At 43.0% G+C, this 16,861-nt stretch overlaps 1 protein-coding gene across 1 annotated transcript; it reads right to left on the bottom strand.

Annotated features, from left to right (window-relative positions):
• Positions 1–1,010: 1,010 nt before the first annotated feature.
• ZNF75D (zinc finger protein 75D) lies at positions 1,011–12,945 on the bottom strand. The gene is made up of 6 exons (XM_068962028.1): positions 12,709–12,945; positions 10,401–10,924; positions 9,024–9,213; positions 8,221–8,312; positions 7,765–7,891; positions 1,011–1,903 (listed from the first exon to the last, which is right to left on the bottom strand). Exons 2-6 carry the CDS (start codon positions 10,845–10,847, stop codon positions 1,194–1,196), a joined length of 1,566 nt encoding a protein of 521 aa, XP_068818129.1. The 5' UTR covers positions 10,848–10,924; positions 12,709–12,945; the 3' UTR covers positions 1,011–1,193.
• Positions 12,946–16,861: the final 3,916 nt, after the last annotated feature.

Genomic DNA, 16,861 nt, shown 5'->3' with positions numbered 1-16,861 from the left:
CACAGTACTTCCTTCAATTTTTGAGTCCATCTCTTCTTTCTAAATGCTACACATGGACTCTCCTGGCTATTCAGTGGTTAGGACTCCATGCTTCCACTGCAGGGGGCACAGGTTTGATCCCTGGTCTGGGAACTAAAATCCCAACGTGAACAAACCAGTTTCTGTCTGACTTGGCTTTCAGTGAGCCATCACTTAAGTCATCGGCCTTACCCTGCTCTGACTGGACATCCCCTCCTAGCATCCAATGTTCACTGAGGCTACAAGACCATGAGGCCATAGGGCTCTCCTTACCATTCTGAATAATTCAGTTTGCAAAATCTCCAAATCTTCCTGCAAAGCATCCATACATATGAAGCAATGCCTGAAGAGCCATACAAGTTGGCCTCCTGTTAGGTCCTGGAGCAGGGTGGCATCAACTTGAAAGTTTTCTAGTCCATATAACGAAAGTTAAAAAAAAAAAAGCCACTCACATGCCCTATCCCTTCTATGGAGATAGGTACTCGGAAGAGAGCCCAGGCTGCCTCCTTCATCATTTCAGTCTAAATACCTCAGTGTTGAAGGCTCAGCAGGAAGGTATCAAGTGTTTCCAAGGCCCCTAGGCCTTTGCTTAATGCTAGAATTGACTGACAGAAAACACTGCAGTAGTGGGTGCTCAGGGGAGAGGCAACTAGAATGGGGGTACTTCTCCCAGGGCAAACACTGAAACTTCTCTTCCTGTTTCAGGATACAGTTCCCTGAACCCTGGACTTAGGCTGTTCATGTAGATAGAATGACAGCCACAGATACTGCCTCAAACTTAGTAGTTCATTCTGAGCTCCCTTCAGAGAAACTGTATACTCTTATGATCCATCTCTACTGAGAAAGAATGGGAGTAGGATTCCTCACCATCATGTATTTACTGAGTACCTGATACCTGAAGAATTTAGATCATGGAGGATGGGGAGGCTGAGTAACCAGACAGATACAAACAGGTAACTTCAGATATACAAGAACAATTCCACTCTTTTATTTATAAAGAACTTGCCAGGTATTGGTAGTAGGCACTGAAGATACAAAGCTGCATAAAACAGAGAGTTTAGATTCCTTTTTGCAAAACATCCCATGTGCCCCTCCTAAAAACATTGTTACTGGCTACTTCAACATTATGCACTCTTTCATCACATCCAGGATCTATCTCTAAATGGTGACTTTCCTCAAACTGGAGACACTGGACATGATTCCCTTCTCTTGTGGAGTTTCTGGTGTCTAACAAGGCTTGAACGCCTGCTAAAATTTCTCTTGCATATGCTACAGGTATAAGGCTGCTCACCTGTGTGGGTTCTCTGGTGTTTAATAAGGTGGGAGTTCTGAATGAATCTTTTCCCACATTCATAACATTTAAAGGGCTTCTCTCCAGTGTGAATTCTTAGGTGTGTGTGTAGATTCGTGTTATGACTAAAGCTTTTTCCACACCATGAGCATCTATATGGTTTAATTCCTTGGTGTGCCATTAAGTGCTTACTAAGATCTGAACTCCATCTAAACTGCTTATCACATTGTTGACATTTATAGGGTTTCTCTTCAGTATGAACCCTCTGGTGCTTAATAAGGTCAGAGCTAACTCTGAAGCTTTTTCCACATTCCTGACATTTAAAAGGTTTCTCTCCCTCATAGCCTTTCCCATGAACACCTACAGGTTTTGGAAGCTCTTGTTTACAAGTTTTAAGTTTCTTTCTTTTCCTCCCTGGAAAAGCACGAAGTCGTTTCCGTACCCTGCATGTACAACCGTAATTTTCATTGCCCATTGTTGTCTCAGCATCTTTCATTGTGGCCTTTCTTAATACTTCGCATCCTGATGGTTGTATCTCTAATGTAGGAAGAGATACAGGTGGGTCATTTCCAGTGTCATTTTTGAGCTTTAACCCTGTTGGAATAAACAGAAGAATCAGCCACCTGTTTCCCAGAACAAGAAAACTGGAGGCATGGAAAGAAAAATCAACGCTGACAGCTTTTTAAAAATACAGGAACAAGGGATTTTTGGTCCAATCTGGACAAAATGGCACAGACCCATTTCTCCCTGGTCTTCCTTTCTGGGCACAACAACAAATCCATTCAAGAATGCAAGATACAATGAACAGAGAATTCTAAAAAGTGGTAAGAGGAAGGCAAAATTGTTTGGGACTCCAAGACTATAAGAGTAACACAGTAGGTATCTTACATCCCCACATCCAAAAAATGTAGGCAACCCAGATCTAGTGTTTTCCAAATCTCAACTGAGCAACAGAAGGCTACCTGAATAGGCTTACTCCATCTGCAATCTGAAATGGGAAACCTTCTGACAACATCAGAACTCCAATCGGAGACATCAGATTTGTCATGCAGAACTAGCAAGATGGACCTCGCTAACCAGCCACTAGCAGCCTGCCCCAGGAAGCTTCTTCATCCCTATGGGTCAGAGATTCCCACCGAGAACTCTAGCCTAAGTAAAGATCTTCCTCATTCCTCACTCTTTGGCAGCATGAGCAGGAGCACATGGGAATCCCAGCAGTACCACATAAATCAAGGAGACCAAAATAATACCATAAAGGCTCTGAAAATTATGTCACTAGACACATATTCCACAAAGTAGGAAAGAACTTACATGCTAAACTAAAACAGAGTGACTGCCCATTAAAATATTTAAATAGGACCCAGACTCTCCTAACATAATAGACAAAATGATCAGGATACAAAAAAATAAATCACACAGCACACCTAGAACCAAAAAAAAAAAAAAACCACAATTTGAGTGAGAAAAGGCAATCTGACAAAAATGGAATCAGATTGGTAAATCAAAACCAGAAAGACAATAGAAAAAATTTAAATATATGGAAACAAATGGAAATATACTTCTAAATAATCCACGATTCAAAGAGAAAGTCTCAAGGGAAATTTAAAAATACATAATTAAATGAAAATGAAATTATAATATATCAAAATATGTGGAATGCAGCTATAGGAATGCTCAGAGGAAAATGTATAGCCCTAAAGGCATACAATAGAAAAGAGGAAAGCTCTCAAATAATCAATCTAAGTTTCTACCTTAAGAAACTAGAAAAACAGGAAAATACAAGTTGAAGAAAGGAATAATAAAGATCACAGCAGAAATTAAACAAAAAACTTGCTCCTCAAAAAATTAATAAAATTGATAAACCTGTATTAACTCAGGCAAAAATGAAAGAAGACACAAACCATCCATATTAGGAAGGAAATTGGGTCTATCACTACACATTCTGCAGCAATTAAAGAGATAATAAGGGAATACTATAACCAACTTATGTTCACAAATTTTAAGTTAGGGGAAAATGGGTAAATTTCTCAAAATCTACAAACTACCAGAATTCAACCAGTGTGAAATAGATAATCTGAACAGCACTCTGAAAATTAAAAATTGAATTCATAATTAAAAAGCTGCCAAAACAGACATCTCCAGATTCATATAGTGTTACTGGAGGATTCTACAAAATATCTATACAATTAACACCACTTTTATATCATCTCTTCCAGAAAAGAAAAAATACTACCCAAACCATTTCATAAGGCCAGTAATTACCCTGATAACAAAATCACACAAAGACAGTACTAAAAAGGAAAACTACAGACTAACATCTCCCATGAACTTCAACACGAAAATCCTCAACAAAATATTGGCAATCTGAATGTAACAATATGTAAGCATTATATACCATGATCAAGTAGGATTTCAATATTTGAAATCAATCAACATAACCCACCATATACCAACAAGCTTTGAAAGATCATAATCCCATTAACTGACACAGAGAAGTATTTGACAAACCCTACATCCATTAACGATTAAAAAAAAAAAAACCTCAAGAAGGACTTCCTTGGTGGACCAGTGGCTAAGACTCCACATTCCCAATACAAGGGGCCCAGGTTCAATTCCTGGTCAGGGAACTAGATACTGAAATGATGCAACTAAGAATTTGTATGCCACAACTAAGAGTTTACACACTTCAACTAAAAAGATCCTGAGTGCTGCAACGAAGACCCAGCAGAGCCAAAAATAAATAAATAAAACCCTAGGACAGTTAGGAATTATATCAACTTGATAAAATATCAATAAAAACCCTGCACTGACATCACATGTAATAGTGAAAGACCTAACGTTTCCATGATAAAATTGGGAAGAAGGCAAGGATGTTTGCTCTCACCATTCTTATTCAACATTGTACCAGAAGTTGGACCTATTGCAACAAGGTAAAAAAATAAATAAAAAGGACTGTAGATCATGTGACTATGTATAAAAATCCCAGGAAAAACCTTCTTAGAACTAATAAGCAAGTTCAGTAGGGTCACAGGATAAAAGAATAAAACATAAAATTAGAGGCATACCTATATAAAAACAGTGAACATTTAACAAAAATTTAAAATAATACCATTTACAGCTGTGCCAATGAAAATTAAATGTTTCTGCAAATATTTGGCAAACATGTAGAGGATATGCAGACTGAAAATTATAAAAAGTAGATGAACAACTATACTCCAACAAAAACATAAATAAAATAAACTTTTTTCTCTATCAAAAATTTGGTGATGGGACTTCCCTGGTGGTCCAGTGGTTAAGAATCCACTTTCCAATGCAGGGAACTCAGGTTTGATCCCTGGTTGGAGAACTAAAATCCCACATGCCCCAGGGCAATGAAGCTGCTGCTGCTGCTAAGTCGCTTCAGTCGTGTCCGACTCTGTGCAACCCCATAGATGGCAGCCCACCAGGCTGCCCTGTCCCTGGGATTCTCCAGGCAAGAACACTGGAGTGGGTTGCCATTTCCTTCTCCAGTGCATGAACGTGAAAAGTGAAAGTGAAGTCGCTCAGTCGTGTCCGACTCTTAGCGACCCCACAGACTGCAGCCTACCAGGCTCCTCCGTCCATAGTATTTTCCAGGCAAGAGTACTGGAGTGGGGTGCCATTGCCTTCTCCAGGTAATGAAGCTAGCACAGTGTAACTAGAGAGAGCCCTCAAGCGGTAACTAGAGAAACCTGCACACCACAATAAAGACCCAGTGAAGCCAAAATAAATAAATAAATAAATAATTTTTAAATGATGAAAGAAATCAAAGAAAACTTGAACAAACATACTGTGTTCATTATTTGGAAAAATCAACACAATAAAGATATCATTCCTCCTCAAATTAACATATGGTTTAATGTAATTTCTAGCAAAATTCCAAAAAAGTTTCTTCTAGATAAGCTTATTCTAAAATTTACATGGAAAGGGACAGGCCCCAGCATAGCTTAAAATAAAATTTATCTTGACAAAAGAATAAAGTGGCAAGAGAGACTCTATCTGATTCAGGCTTTCTATATTGTACAGCTACAGTAATCAAGACAGTGCAATATTGGCAGAGGGATAGACACATAACTCGATGGAACAAAGCAGATACACAAGTATGCCCAACTGATTTTGACAAAAGTGCAACAACAATTCAATGGAGGAAGGGCAGCCTTTTCAATAAACAAAGCTGAAGCAACTGGACCTACATAGGCAAAAAAACAAATGAGCTTCAATCTAAATTTCATATCTTATATAGAATTTACTCAATATGAATCACAGACTTAAATGCAAACTTAAAAAACTTTTAGGAAAAACACAGAAAATTTTAGGGATCTATGGCTAGCCCTGATAGCAAAAATACAATCAGTAAAAGGAAAAGTGAAAAATTGGGCATCAAAATAAAAAACTTACTCTGTGGAAACCCATGGGAAGAGGATAAAAAGAAAAATATACAGATTTGGGGAAACTACTTGCAAACCATATACCCAAGAAAGCACTACAATCTATAAGAGAACTCTCAAAATTCAACAGTTAAAAAACAACCTAATGAAAACCATGGCAAAGGCCGTTTCACTGAAGATAATATAAAGATGGCAAATAAGCACATGAAAAACTACAACATCATTAGCTATTAGCGAAATGCAAGTCCAAGCCACAATGAGATAACATTACGTACTTAACAGAATGCCAAAAAAAAATTTTTAATGGTAATACTATTAAACAATGGCAAGAATGTGGAGAAACTGGATCACATCCATTGCTGGCTAGGAAGGTAAAATGATGCAGCCACTCTGAGAAACAGTTTAGCATTAAACATCTAATTACCATATGAAACAGCAATTTCATTCTTTCACTCTCTATCCCAGAGAAACGAAAACTTACCGTCTCTACACAAAATTCTGTACAGGAATGTTCATGGCAGCTTTATTCGCAATAGCCCAAGACTGAAGACAGCAAAAATATCTTTCAATGGATGAATGGTTAAACAAATTGTGGTTTATCAATATTACGGAATGCTTCTCAGCTGTAAAAATGAATGAACTACTGATACACACAATAACTTAGATGAATTTCCAGGGAATTATTGTGAAGGAGAAAAGTTAATCTCCCAAAGCTACGTATTTTATGACTCTAATCATATATTTTTGAAATGGCAAAATTTTTAAAAACTGTAAGCAGATCAGTGGTTGGCCTAGGTTGGTGACGAGGTAGGGTGTGGGAGGGAAGTGTGTGTTGTTATATTGATAAAAGGGCAACAGGAAGCATCCTTGTGGTAACGTATCTTGATTGGGGTGGTGAATATACAAACCTCCACATGTGATAAAACCTTACAGAACTAAATATATACACACCCACAAATGAATACAAGGAAAAATAGAAATATGAATAAGGTCAGTGGACTGTACCCACTTTATTATCCTGGTTGTGACATTATATACGTTTGCAAAAGTTATCATTGAGGGAAAACGGGTGAAGTGTATATGGGTTCTTTGTATTACATTTAAAATATGCATGTGAATCTACAAATAAGTCAATAAAGAGGTTAATTTTTTTAAATATATAGGAACAAAATCTTAAAATTGTTAAGCCCTTATAAAGGCTCCTATTAAGGAATTTTCTCCTCTTCCTATATGTACATTTACCTCAAAGAGACTCTCCAAGAACGTCCTTGAACTCTTAGGGACATTGGGTCTATGGTTCTTGCTCTTGTGCTAAACAGATCACTTTAAGTGTAGAGTGCAATGATAATGCTCTGAGAATAAAACTTGGAGGTCATGGACTGCCATCTAAATTCTAGACTATTTCAGAAAAAGTGAATAACTCTTTATACTTTTATTTACTCCAAACATTTAAATGGGCGGAATCTTAAACTCAATATCTTCTTTATATTCTACTGTGGCTGTGGGTGGATGTGCAATGAGGAAGCTAGGAACTAACCCTAAGGACACATGGAAATATCATGGGACTGGGAGTCCTGTGGTATTCCAGCAGACCTGGTTAGAGATGAGGTGGCAGATACCAGGATGGTAAGAGCAGAAGAGGTTGAGACATGGTTGTATTCAGGACTTATTTTGAAGACAGAGTTAAAGAGTACTTGCTCACTGATTGGCTGGGGGGTAGGGTATAACAAAAGGACTGGAAAAAAGGATAACTGAGAGGTTTGGGGCCTGAACAACTGGGTAAACTGTGCTTTCTACTGACATGGAAAAGATGTGGAAAGAGTGGGCTTGCAGGGTAGGGCAAGAGTATGATAAATCAAGCAGTCTACTTAGGAGAAAGACGTGTGTAAAAAGCTCTCCAGGTGATCTGGATCTGCCTTCCCTTTCCCTCACACCATCAAGCTGAGAACCAACCCACTGCTGGGACACTCTCACCAGTGTGTATTTTCCATGAACTGAGGATGTAACAGATTGCTCAATTGCTGTACAAAAGAAAGGAAGACTCTTTACCTAGAGAGGTGACATTCTCATAGAGTTCCTGCATTACATCAAGGTAGAGGGTCCTCTGATTAGGGTCCATTATTAGCCATTCTTCCTCGGAAAAATACAAGGCCACATCTTCAAATGTCAACGGCCTCTAAAGAAGAGAATAAATTGTAGTTCAGTACTCGCTACAACAGAAGCCGTCCTATCACTCATCTCTGAATTACATGGGAGGCGAGTTACCAAAAAAGTTAAGAGAAGATTCAAGGGAAAAGAAGTGAGATGACAGAAAAGGTGTCCAAGAGATCAGTACACAGCTTGGGAGGTGCCCAATCTCACAGCGTCAATCCTAGTTGCCTAGGGAACACCTGGGGCTAATGTGCCTCAGAGCATCTGCTGTGTAAGGTAGGATCATGGGCAGCAGAGAAAAGTGGACAAGGCCCCATTCAGGCTACCTGAAAAAGCTTGTAAAGTACAGCTCACCTGGGACTTAGGCAAGGTGAGCTCAGATGCCATCTTCCAGCTTAGGGTGCTTTTCTGCTCACAAAAGGTTAGATTCTCTTCATCAGGCACAGCTGTGGGGAAGAAGCCAGAAAAAAAATATATTTTCTGTTTATGAACACCCCAAACCAATTTCTACAGTTTAGGACTCCTTCAGTAAAGACAGCTCACCTTCACGTGTGTGTGTGCGCATGCGCGTGCACGCGCGTGCTCACACATGTGCACCAGAAGTGGCCTTCTCCTTTTAAATTAGAACCAAAAAGCCACCACTCCATGGAACTGGTTCCCAGGTTTCATTAAATAAAAGGAAATGCATTGTTTTTCCTCTCATTGAAGAAAATGTTCACTGAGCTGGGCAAGCATTAGAGGTGTTTGAAAATTAAAACCTTGGGTCCTCCAGTGTATGGTGGGAAACATGGGAGATTTATTACTTTTTTCCTGGTGTACAATTCTCTTCCCATTCTGCCACTGACAGCCCATTTCTGATCCCAATTTCTCCTCTAACGGTGAGATGACCCCGCCTTATCCCTGCTCTACCTTCTTCTCCCCTCTCAAATTTCTATAGAAAAAGGTCCACATTGTGAACACCAGGGTTCTGTGGTCTGGATGCTTCTGCACCCCAGAATGACCTTCACTGTCACCCACCACTGACCTACTGTACTCCCACTAGAAAGACATCCTAACTGAAAGCATGACTGGGCACCTGGAAAATTCCCATGACATGCTACCTGAACCAATTACTATCACAGCTCCCAGGAGAAGATAATTATGATGAAACTCCTCACCTCCTTCATACATAGGCTGGGTTTCCTTGTGAGTATTCCAGCCCGGCTCTTGCAGTACCTGGTATATATTCGAACATTCTTCCTGGAACACACCCATTGGTTGGGGCTCTGCTGGCTTCCACTTAAAGCCTGGGGCCACTGCTGTTCCTCCCAAGAGCACTGTGTCCTTTCCCAGTTCATGGGCTGTGACCTAGAAATAATGCCCATCCTCATTAGCAAAGAGCTTTTGGTTTTGGGGTGGTGACAGAAGAACAAACAAGAGTAGAGTCCACATTTGGGGAGTGTGTAAGGAAGTAATTTTAAAAAATGAAGAGATAAATTGTGCCATGATTTTCTCACAAGAAACTGTACACATGATCTGGGGAAATCAGATTAAAATGAGAGAAGCTATGACTGTTGCTGGCCTCCACACCTCCTTGGACAGCCACAGCTCAAGCCAAGAGCAGGGTAGGGGCAGGCTGCCTGTTCTCTCACTGCCTCCACTTTCTTGCTTTCTAGACTTGGATCCTTGATTTAGTGGACTTTTATTTTCTAGTTTTCTCTAAGGAATAAGAAAATGAATAAAAAAGGGTTTTCGGTCAGTTAGATTTTCCAATCCTCCCACGTCCAGGGAACAATTTCATGGAGAAAGGGGATGCAGCAGAGGAAAAAATGGGGGAAGAACTGGATTCAACTTTCCTCCATACACTTCAGGTGTATAAGACACTTGTGCTCCTCAAGGTGGGCTCTCAAGGAGAGGAAGTATGCTGCCATCTCCCCAGGGCAGACCTGGTTACCCACTCACCAGCAAGGCCAAGGGAAAGCATGAAGGAAGGCCACAGAGGCTCTTTTCTCCTGGCCCTGAGATGTGTGTTCCCATCCCAGAGAGCACCACCCCTCAGCATTCAGATTTTCTCCATTTTTCTGTTAGCTTTTTTCTCCTTTCTGATCCTTGTTTCCCTTTTCTCTTTCCATTTCTTCTCTTTCTTTGCAGTCTCCCCAGAAAGGTTTGACTTATACTTTGGCTGCTACCCTCTCCTGCCTTTGACCTTTAAAACCCTGCATTCAGAGGTTTTTTCCTCCCTTCCTAGCATTTTCTTGCCTTTTATTTCTTGGCTGCTAAGTCCTGTTTCCTTGGCCATCTAGGCCAGGCCCATCACCTTCAATTCACCCTGGTCCTAAAGAAGGCAAAATGCATTTCTTTTTTCTAAGGCTAGGAAAAGACTCTCAGGAACTCCCAAACCTGGAAGCTGTCACTGCTCAAGTCTGTGATTTCAGATTGCACTTAGTTATTCTAAAGGAACAACAGAAGAGTGACTTAATCCATCTCATTCTCCAATTATTGACCCCACTTTCACCCTCTTTCACAGTGTACATGTAAGGAATCTTTCTGCTCACCTCATTGCTTATTCCACCAGATTCTCTCTTAAAGCGGTCTACCAGGGCAACAGCCTCTTTGATGTTCTGTGGATGATACTTCTGCACCCAGTTCTGGATATGACTGGGCAGAAAATCCAGGAACTGCTCCAGCACAAGCAATTCCAAGATTTGCTCTTTTGAGTGGATCTGTGGCCTCAGCCACTGATAGCATAATTCCTGCAGTTGGCTGATAACCTCATGCGGTCCAGGTGCGTCATGATAACGGAAGCTCCGGAAGCGCTGGCGAGCACTCTCAGGACTAAGACTGCCCATCTGTGGGCTGGATTTCTTACTCTTATTGGAACTCTCTTTCACAGACCTGTTAGTCCCCTGCAAAACCTCCACATGTGGGTACAAGCATGCATTCGCCTCCACATGGCTCATTATTATTTGCTCTGGGAACACTTTTTCTCCTACTTGTGACATCCTCCTGGGCCACCTGATAACTGAGGCCTCGTCAGGTTTGGTACAAAACCAATGAGTGGATCTTCTCCCCAAGGGCACTGAGAGAGGGGAGGAAAAAAAAAAGTACACATCAAGAATAAAGCCACATGACGCACATTTACTATTTATAGTTATCAGAGAAGAAGGAACAGAAAGTTATCAGAAAAGGAGGAACAGAAAGTAACTGTTCCACCTCCTCTTTAAAATTAACTGCCATTCCGCTCAAGACTCAGGACATGTTCTCAACCTTTCCTGTTACCCAAATTTGAAACAAATATACAGCTCTGGAAAGACAAATGTTAGTTCATCACATTTGGTAAAAGGAGCTTTGATGTTATCCAGTACTTAATCTGTGCACTTCCTGTCCCACCTTTATAAACGGGGGTATTTGACTTTCTCTACATTTTAATAGGTCATTCCAGTTTCTTATCCTCAGTGAGATGAGGGATAACTGCTCTGTCCCTTCATCTTCTTATGAAGACTGATTCCTTTGCTTCATGGAACATCTATATTCTCTTTTCCATCATACTAATACTGGAAAGGAAACTGAGACACCCAGATCAGCAAAGAATTAGAGAAAAAGTAACCTTATTCCTTTCAGCACGTTTCCCCCACTAAGCTATCAGATGGCATCAACACTGCTTCTTTGGTACCTCCTGGGAACACTTATAAAAGTCACTGCCCCTTTCTACCTATGTATGAAAATTTCTGCTCACTTTACTAGAAAAACTGACAGCTGGCTTTGTTTACAAGATAGCCAAAGGGTCACACTGTTAAAAAAAAAAAAAAAAGGAGAAACAGCGACGATTAAGGTGCTTCGGAAACAAGAAAGGTCCTAGAAAAGGTAACCCTTGTCTTGACTTTACATTTTCTCAGGGTCATAGACATTTTTAAGCAAGACTGAGGATGGCCTTGAGAGTCTGATTTTCTCAGAGGTGACCCAAGAGAAACAACAACAAAGCTCTTTCGAGGAAGCCACAGGTATTCAAAGAAATGGTTGGTTCCTGCTGCCTATCTAGGCTCGAGAGGTACAGGGACACTTCCTGCATTTCTCTGTCAGCAGACACTAATGTCTTGGAGGCTGAAATGATCTCTTTCTCGGAGCTTCCCTGATAGCTCAGTTAGTAAAGAATCCACCTGCAATGCGGGAGACCCCAGTTCGATTCCTAGGCCGGGGAAGATCTGCTGGAAAAGGGATAGGCTACCCACTCCTATATTCTTGGACTTCCCTTGTGGCTCAGGTGGTTAAAAAAAAAAAAAAATCCACCCACAATGTGGGAGACCTAGGTTCGACCCCTGGGTTGGGAAGACGCTACCCACTCCAGTACTCTGGCCTGGAGAATTCCACGGACTGTATTCGAAAAGAGTTGGGACACAACTGAGCGACTTTCAAATTCACCAGTAATATGCTCATAAGCCAGCAGAAACGGCCAAGTTTCGCTGGGTGCACTGGTAGGCTTTACTGCCCTATGCCCCACCTACACCTTCTGTGTCGAAAGTACCAAAAGCTCTCAACACACCAGCAGCCTCCGAGTCTACTTCAGCAGCAACCCTGGGTGTTATTTCCACACAGTGTACAAAAGTTTGCTTCCGGAGGTTAGATGTGACTGCCTGAGTACCGGCCTCCTCGAGAACAGGTACCGCCGGTTCTCAGAGCCACCCGCCTCCGGGCAAAGACGCTACAGCGAAAACGAAAAGGCTGCGCCCCGGCTAACTTCCGCCCTTCCCCCACCCCCCGCTCACCGCAACGCAGCTGGCTCGTGAGGTATCTCTAAGGGTATCGGGGGTTATTTCTCGGGGGTCTCCTGACCAAACCCAGAAGGAAAATCAGCTTCTCGATTACCTCCACCGAGCTCTGGCTTCCGTGGACGCCACTCCCCTCTTTCTGGGCTCGGCTATGGAGTCACCACACCTCACGCCGTCGCGGGGAGGAAGGCAGGTCCGGGTTCCCGCGCCCCCGGGGGCTGTGCCGGGAAGGCGCGAGGCCCCGGGAGCGCACGGACCTTGGAAGTTCAGTCCCCGGCGCGACCCCTCTAGCGCTTCGAGACCGTACCCCGACCGGGAAAAAGAGAGTGGCTTCCGGTGGCTGCGTGATAGCCACGCCCATAACGGCCCTCCCGCCACCTGCGGAGTCGCGCGCGCGCGCGCGCGTCCGGAAGCGTCCCGCACGTCCGCCCCATCCTGGGTTCAGCCCCGGATGCAGAAAAAAAAGGACAGTTCAGGTCACCGAGGCTCGGGCGCACGGGAGTCGTAGCGGCGCCGCGAAGGCGGCTGTCTCCTGCGAGCGTCCGCGATCTCGGAACCCCCGACTTGCTGCGTGTCTTGCATCCAGATTACTACTGAATCGCATTCCAACAGCCGGTGGCCTTTTCTACCGGGAAGTTCGCCTGGTTACGACCCCGATCTCCACAAGTCATGACTAGGATTGTCCCAGGACTCGAGTTAAGAGGCTTTTGGTCCTCCTGGCCAGACCCCTCGCTGGATCAGAAGCAGCAGTCCCTGATATTTTTAAAATCCTTTTCTGGTTTGCAGGCACGTGCTTCCCAACTATCATTGATTGTTCTTGTTAGGTAGGTTTTAACCTCATGGTGTCCCTTACATTTATATTTCTCTTTGACATATAAAGAAATTCAGATACAGGACGCGGCGTCCACAGAGTCATGTGGATTACAGGTGGCAGATTTTAGACCAAGTTAGGTCTCCTGTTATACCCCATGCTTTTGCTACTATATTATGCTTCCCTGAAGGACAGGAATCTTGTTTGATCTTACACGTCCTGTAGTCCTTAGCACAGTTCTTTGGAGAATGCATCCTTCTAAGAACCCGGATATCTCAGGTTGTCAGTGTCTCCAAATTTTCACTGTTTACCTAGTATTGAGCCATTTGGACAAAAGTTATCTATAAGAATCAAAGAGGAGAAACTATGTGTAGCTCAGTTGTACAGTGGAGATGAAACTGACGTCAGTGTGAAAAATCAGTGTGAGAAACTACTCTGGCAAGGATACCAGAGATCTGCATGCCAAGGAGGAAAATAGACAAGGAGCGCCTTTCCGCCTTTTAACATGCAAACTAAGATTACAAACTCAGAAGATAAGGTTAATCCTTATTTGCAGAGCAAAGCTGCCCAAAAGTGTGAGAGGACGCAGTGCATTATCTGTGATTGTAAAACTAGTAAAGATGTTTGCTTCACCAGGGAGTCGTTTTCAGGCATTCTCAACCGAATGTTTTATGACAATGGAAGAGAAGTCAGAGCCTTGTTGCTTCTGGATAATTCCCAGGCTTACCTTTCAGCTCAGTCACTAACCAGTGAGGACGGTCAGATAAAGGCATTTTCTTTTTCCTCTTTTTTAAATAGTGAGATTTTTAAACCATGTGAAATTTAATACTAATCTGCTAAAAGTTACTCCTTATAATTGTCTTCAATAGAAATTAGATTATACAGTTAGCCATTTAAAATGAATATGGAAATAAGTATGATGATCTCTCCAGTTTTCCTTATAACCTACTATGGCTTATATGCTTCAAAGAAAAGAAAAAAAAGTTAAATGACTATAGACTCCAGGAAGACAGGTTGTAATTCACTTAAATTTCCTTACATATTATTAATATGATTAGTGGTTTAAGCATACATTGACCCATGTTTTCTGTTATAAAACTCTGCATAATTAAAGGTTTATAACTTACTTATAATTTAAATCCATAACACCCAGATCCCTTCCATAGTTATGTTTTGGCTAATATGTTTGAGACACTAAGTAAGAAGAAACTGTGTAAAATCTGTGTAAAAAGGATTTTCTTTCCTCTAAACACTTCAACTTTGAGTCACCCAAGGAATCAAGATGCAGTACTGAGCAGCAAACAACTTTATAGGTGGAAGCAAGAATACTGGAGCGGGTTACCATGTCCTCTTCCAGGGAATCTTCTTGACCCAGGGATGGAACCCGTGTCTCTTACATCTTCTGCATTGGCCGATGGGTTCTTTACCACTGGTGAAAGCTTACCAGAAGGGGGGCTGATCTGGGGACTAGGTGAAGACCCCTGTTGGAATGCCGTTTTAGTGCCTAAGAGCAATTATACGGGCCTCCTCTTTGCTCAGGCTTCAAGGGAAACATTCCAAGTAGGAGCAACATCAGCTTGGTGACATCGTAAGATCTGTGCACTTCCTGTCCCACCTTTATAAACAGGAGTATTTGACTTTCTCTACATTTTAATAGGTCATTCCAGTTTCTTATCCTCAGTGAGATGAGGGATAACTGCTCTGTCCCTTCATCTTCTTATGAAGACTGATTCCTTTGCTTCATGGAACATCTATATTCTCTTTTCCATCATACTAATACTGGAAAGGAAACTGAGACACCCAGATCAGCAAAGAATTAGAGAAAAAGTAACCTTATTCCTTTCAGCACGTTTCCCCCACTAAGCTATCAGATGGCATCAACACTGCTTCTTTGGTACCTCCTGGGAACACTTATAAAAGTCACTGCCCCTTTCTACCTATGTATGAAAATTTCTGCTCACTTTACTAGAAAAACTGACAGCTGGCTTTGTTTACAAGATAGCCAAAGGGTCACACTGTTAAAAAAAAAAAAAAAGGAGAAACAGCGACGATTAAGGTGCTTTGGAAACAAGAAAGGTCCTAGAAAAGGTAACCCTTGTCTTGACTTTACATTTTCTCAGGGTCATAGACATTTTTAAGCAAGACTGAGGATGGCCTTGAGAGTCTGATTTTCTCAGAGGTGACCCAAGAGAAACAACAACAAAGCTCTTTCGAGGAAGCCACAGGTATTCAAAGAAATGGTTGGTTCCTGCTGCCTATCTAGGCTCGAGAGGTACAGGGACACTTCCTGCATTTCTCTGTCAGCAGACACTAATGTCTTGGAGGCTGAAATGATCTCTTTCTCGGAGCTTCCCTGATAGCTGTTAGTAAAGAATCCACCTGCAATGCGGGAGACCCCAGTTCGATTCCTAGGCCGGGGAAGATCTGCTGGAAAAGGGATAGGCTACCCACTCCTATATTCTTGGACTTCCCTTGTGGCTCAGGTGGTTAAAAAAAAAAATCCACCCACAATGTGGGAGACCTAGGTTCGACCCCTGGGTTGGGAAGACGCTACCCACTCCAGTACTCTGGCCTGGAGAATTCCACGGACTGTATTCGAAAAGAGTTGGGACACAACTGAGCGACTTTCAAATTCACCAGTAATATGCTCATAAGCCAGCAGAAACGGCCAAGTTTCGCTGGGTGCACTGGTAGGCTTTACTGCCCTATGCCCCACCTACACCTTCTGTGTCGAAAGTACCAAAAGCTCTCAACACACCAGCAGCCTCCGAGTCTACTTCAGCAGCAACCCTGGGTGTTATTTCCACACAGTGTACAAAAGTTTGCTTCCGGAGGTTAGATGTGACTGCCTGAGTACCGGCCTCCTCGAGAACAGGTACCGCCGGTTCTCAGAGCCACCCGCCTCCGGGCAAAGACGCTACAGCGAAAACGAAAAGGCTGCGCCCCGGCTAACTTCCGCCCTTCCCCCACCCCCCGCTCACCGCAACGCAGCTGGCTCGTGAGGTATCTCTAAGGGTATCGGGGGTTATTTCTCGGGGGTCTCCTGACCAAACCCAGAAGGAAAATCAGCTTCTCGATTACCTCCACCGAGCTCTGGCTTCCGTGGACGCCACTCCCCTCTTTCTGGGCTCGGCTATGGAGTCACCACACCTCACGCCGTCGCGGGGAGGAAGGCAGGTCCGGGTTCCCGCGCCCCCGGGGGCTGTGCCGGGAAGGCGCGAGGCCCCGGGAGCGCACGGACCTTGGAAGTTCAGTCCCCGGCGCGACCCCTCTAGCGCTTCGAGACCGTACCCCGACCGGGAAAAAGAGAGTGGCTTCCGGTGGCTGCGTGATAGCCACGCCCATAACGGCCCTCCCGCCACCTGCGGAGTCGCGCGCGCGCGCGCGCGTCCGGAAGCGTCCCGCACGTCTGGAGTCGCACGCGCGCGCGCGCGCCCGG

Source organism: Capricornis sumatraensis, chromosome X (genome assembly GCF_032405125.1).
Source record: "Capricornis sumatraensis isolate serow.1 chromosome X, serow.2, whole genome shotgun sequence".
Taxonomy (NCBI): domain Eukaryota; kingdom Metazoa; phylum Chordata; class Mammalia; order Artiodactyla; family Bovidae; genus Capricornis; species Capricornis sumatraensis.
This window is presented reverse-complemented; position numbering and strand designations above follow the sequence as displayed.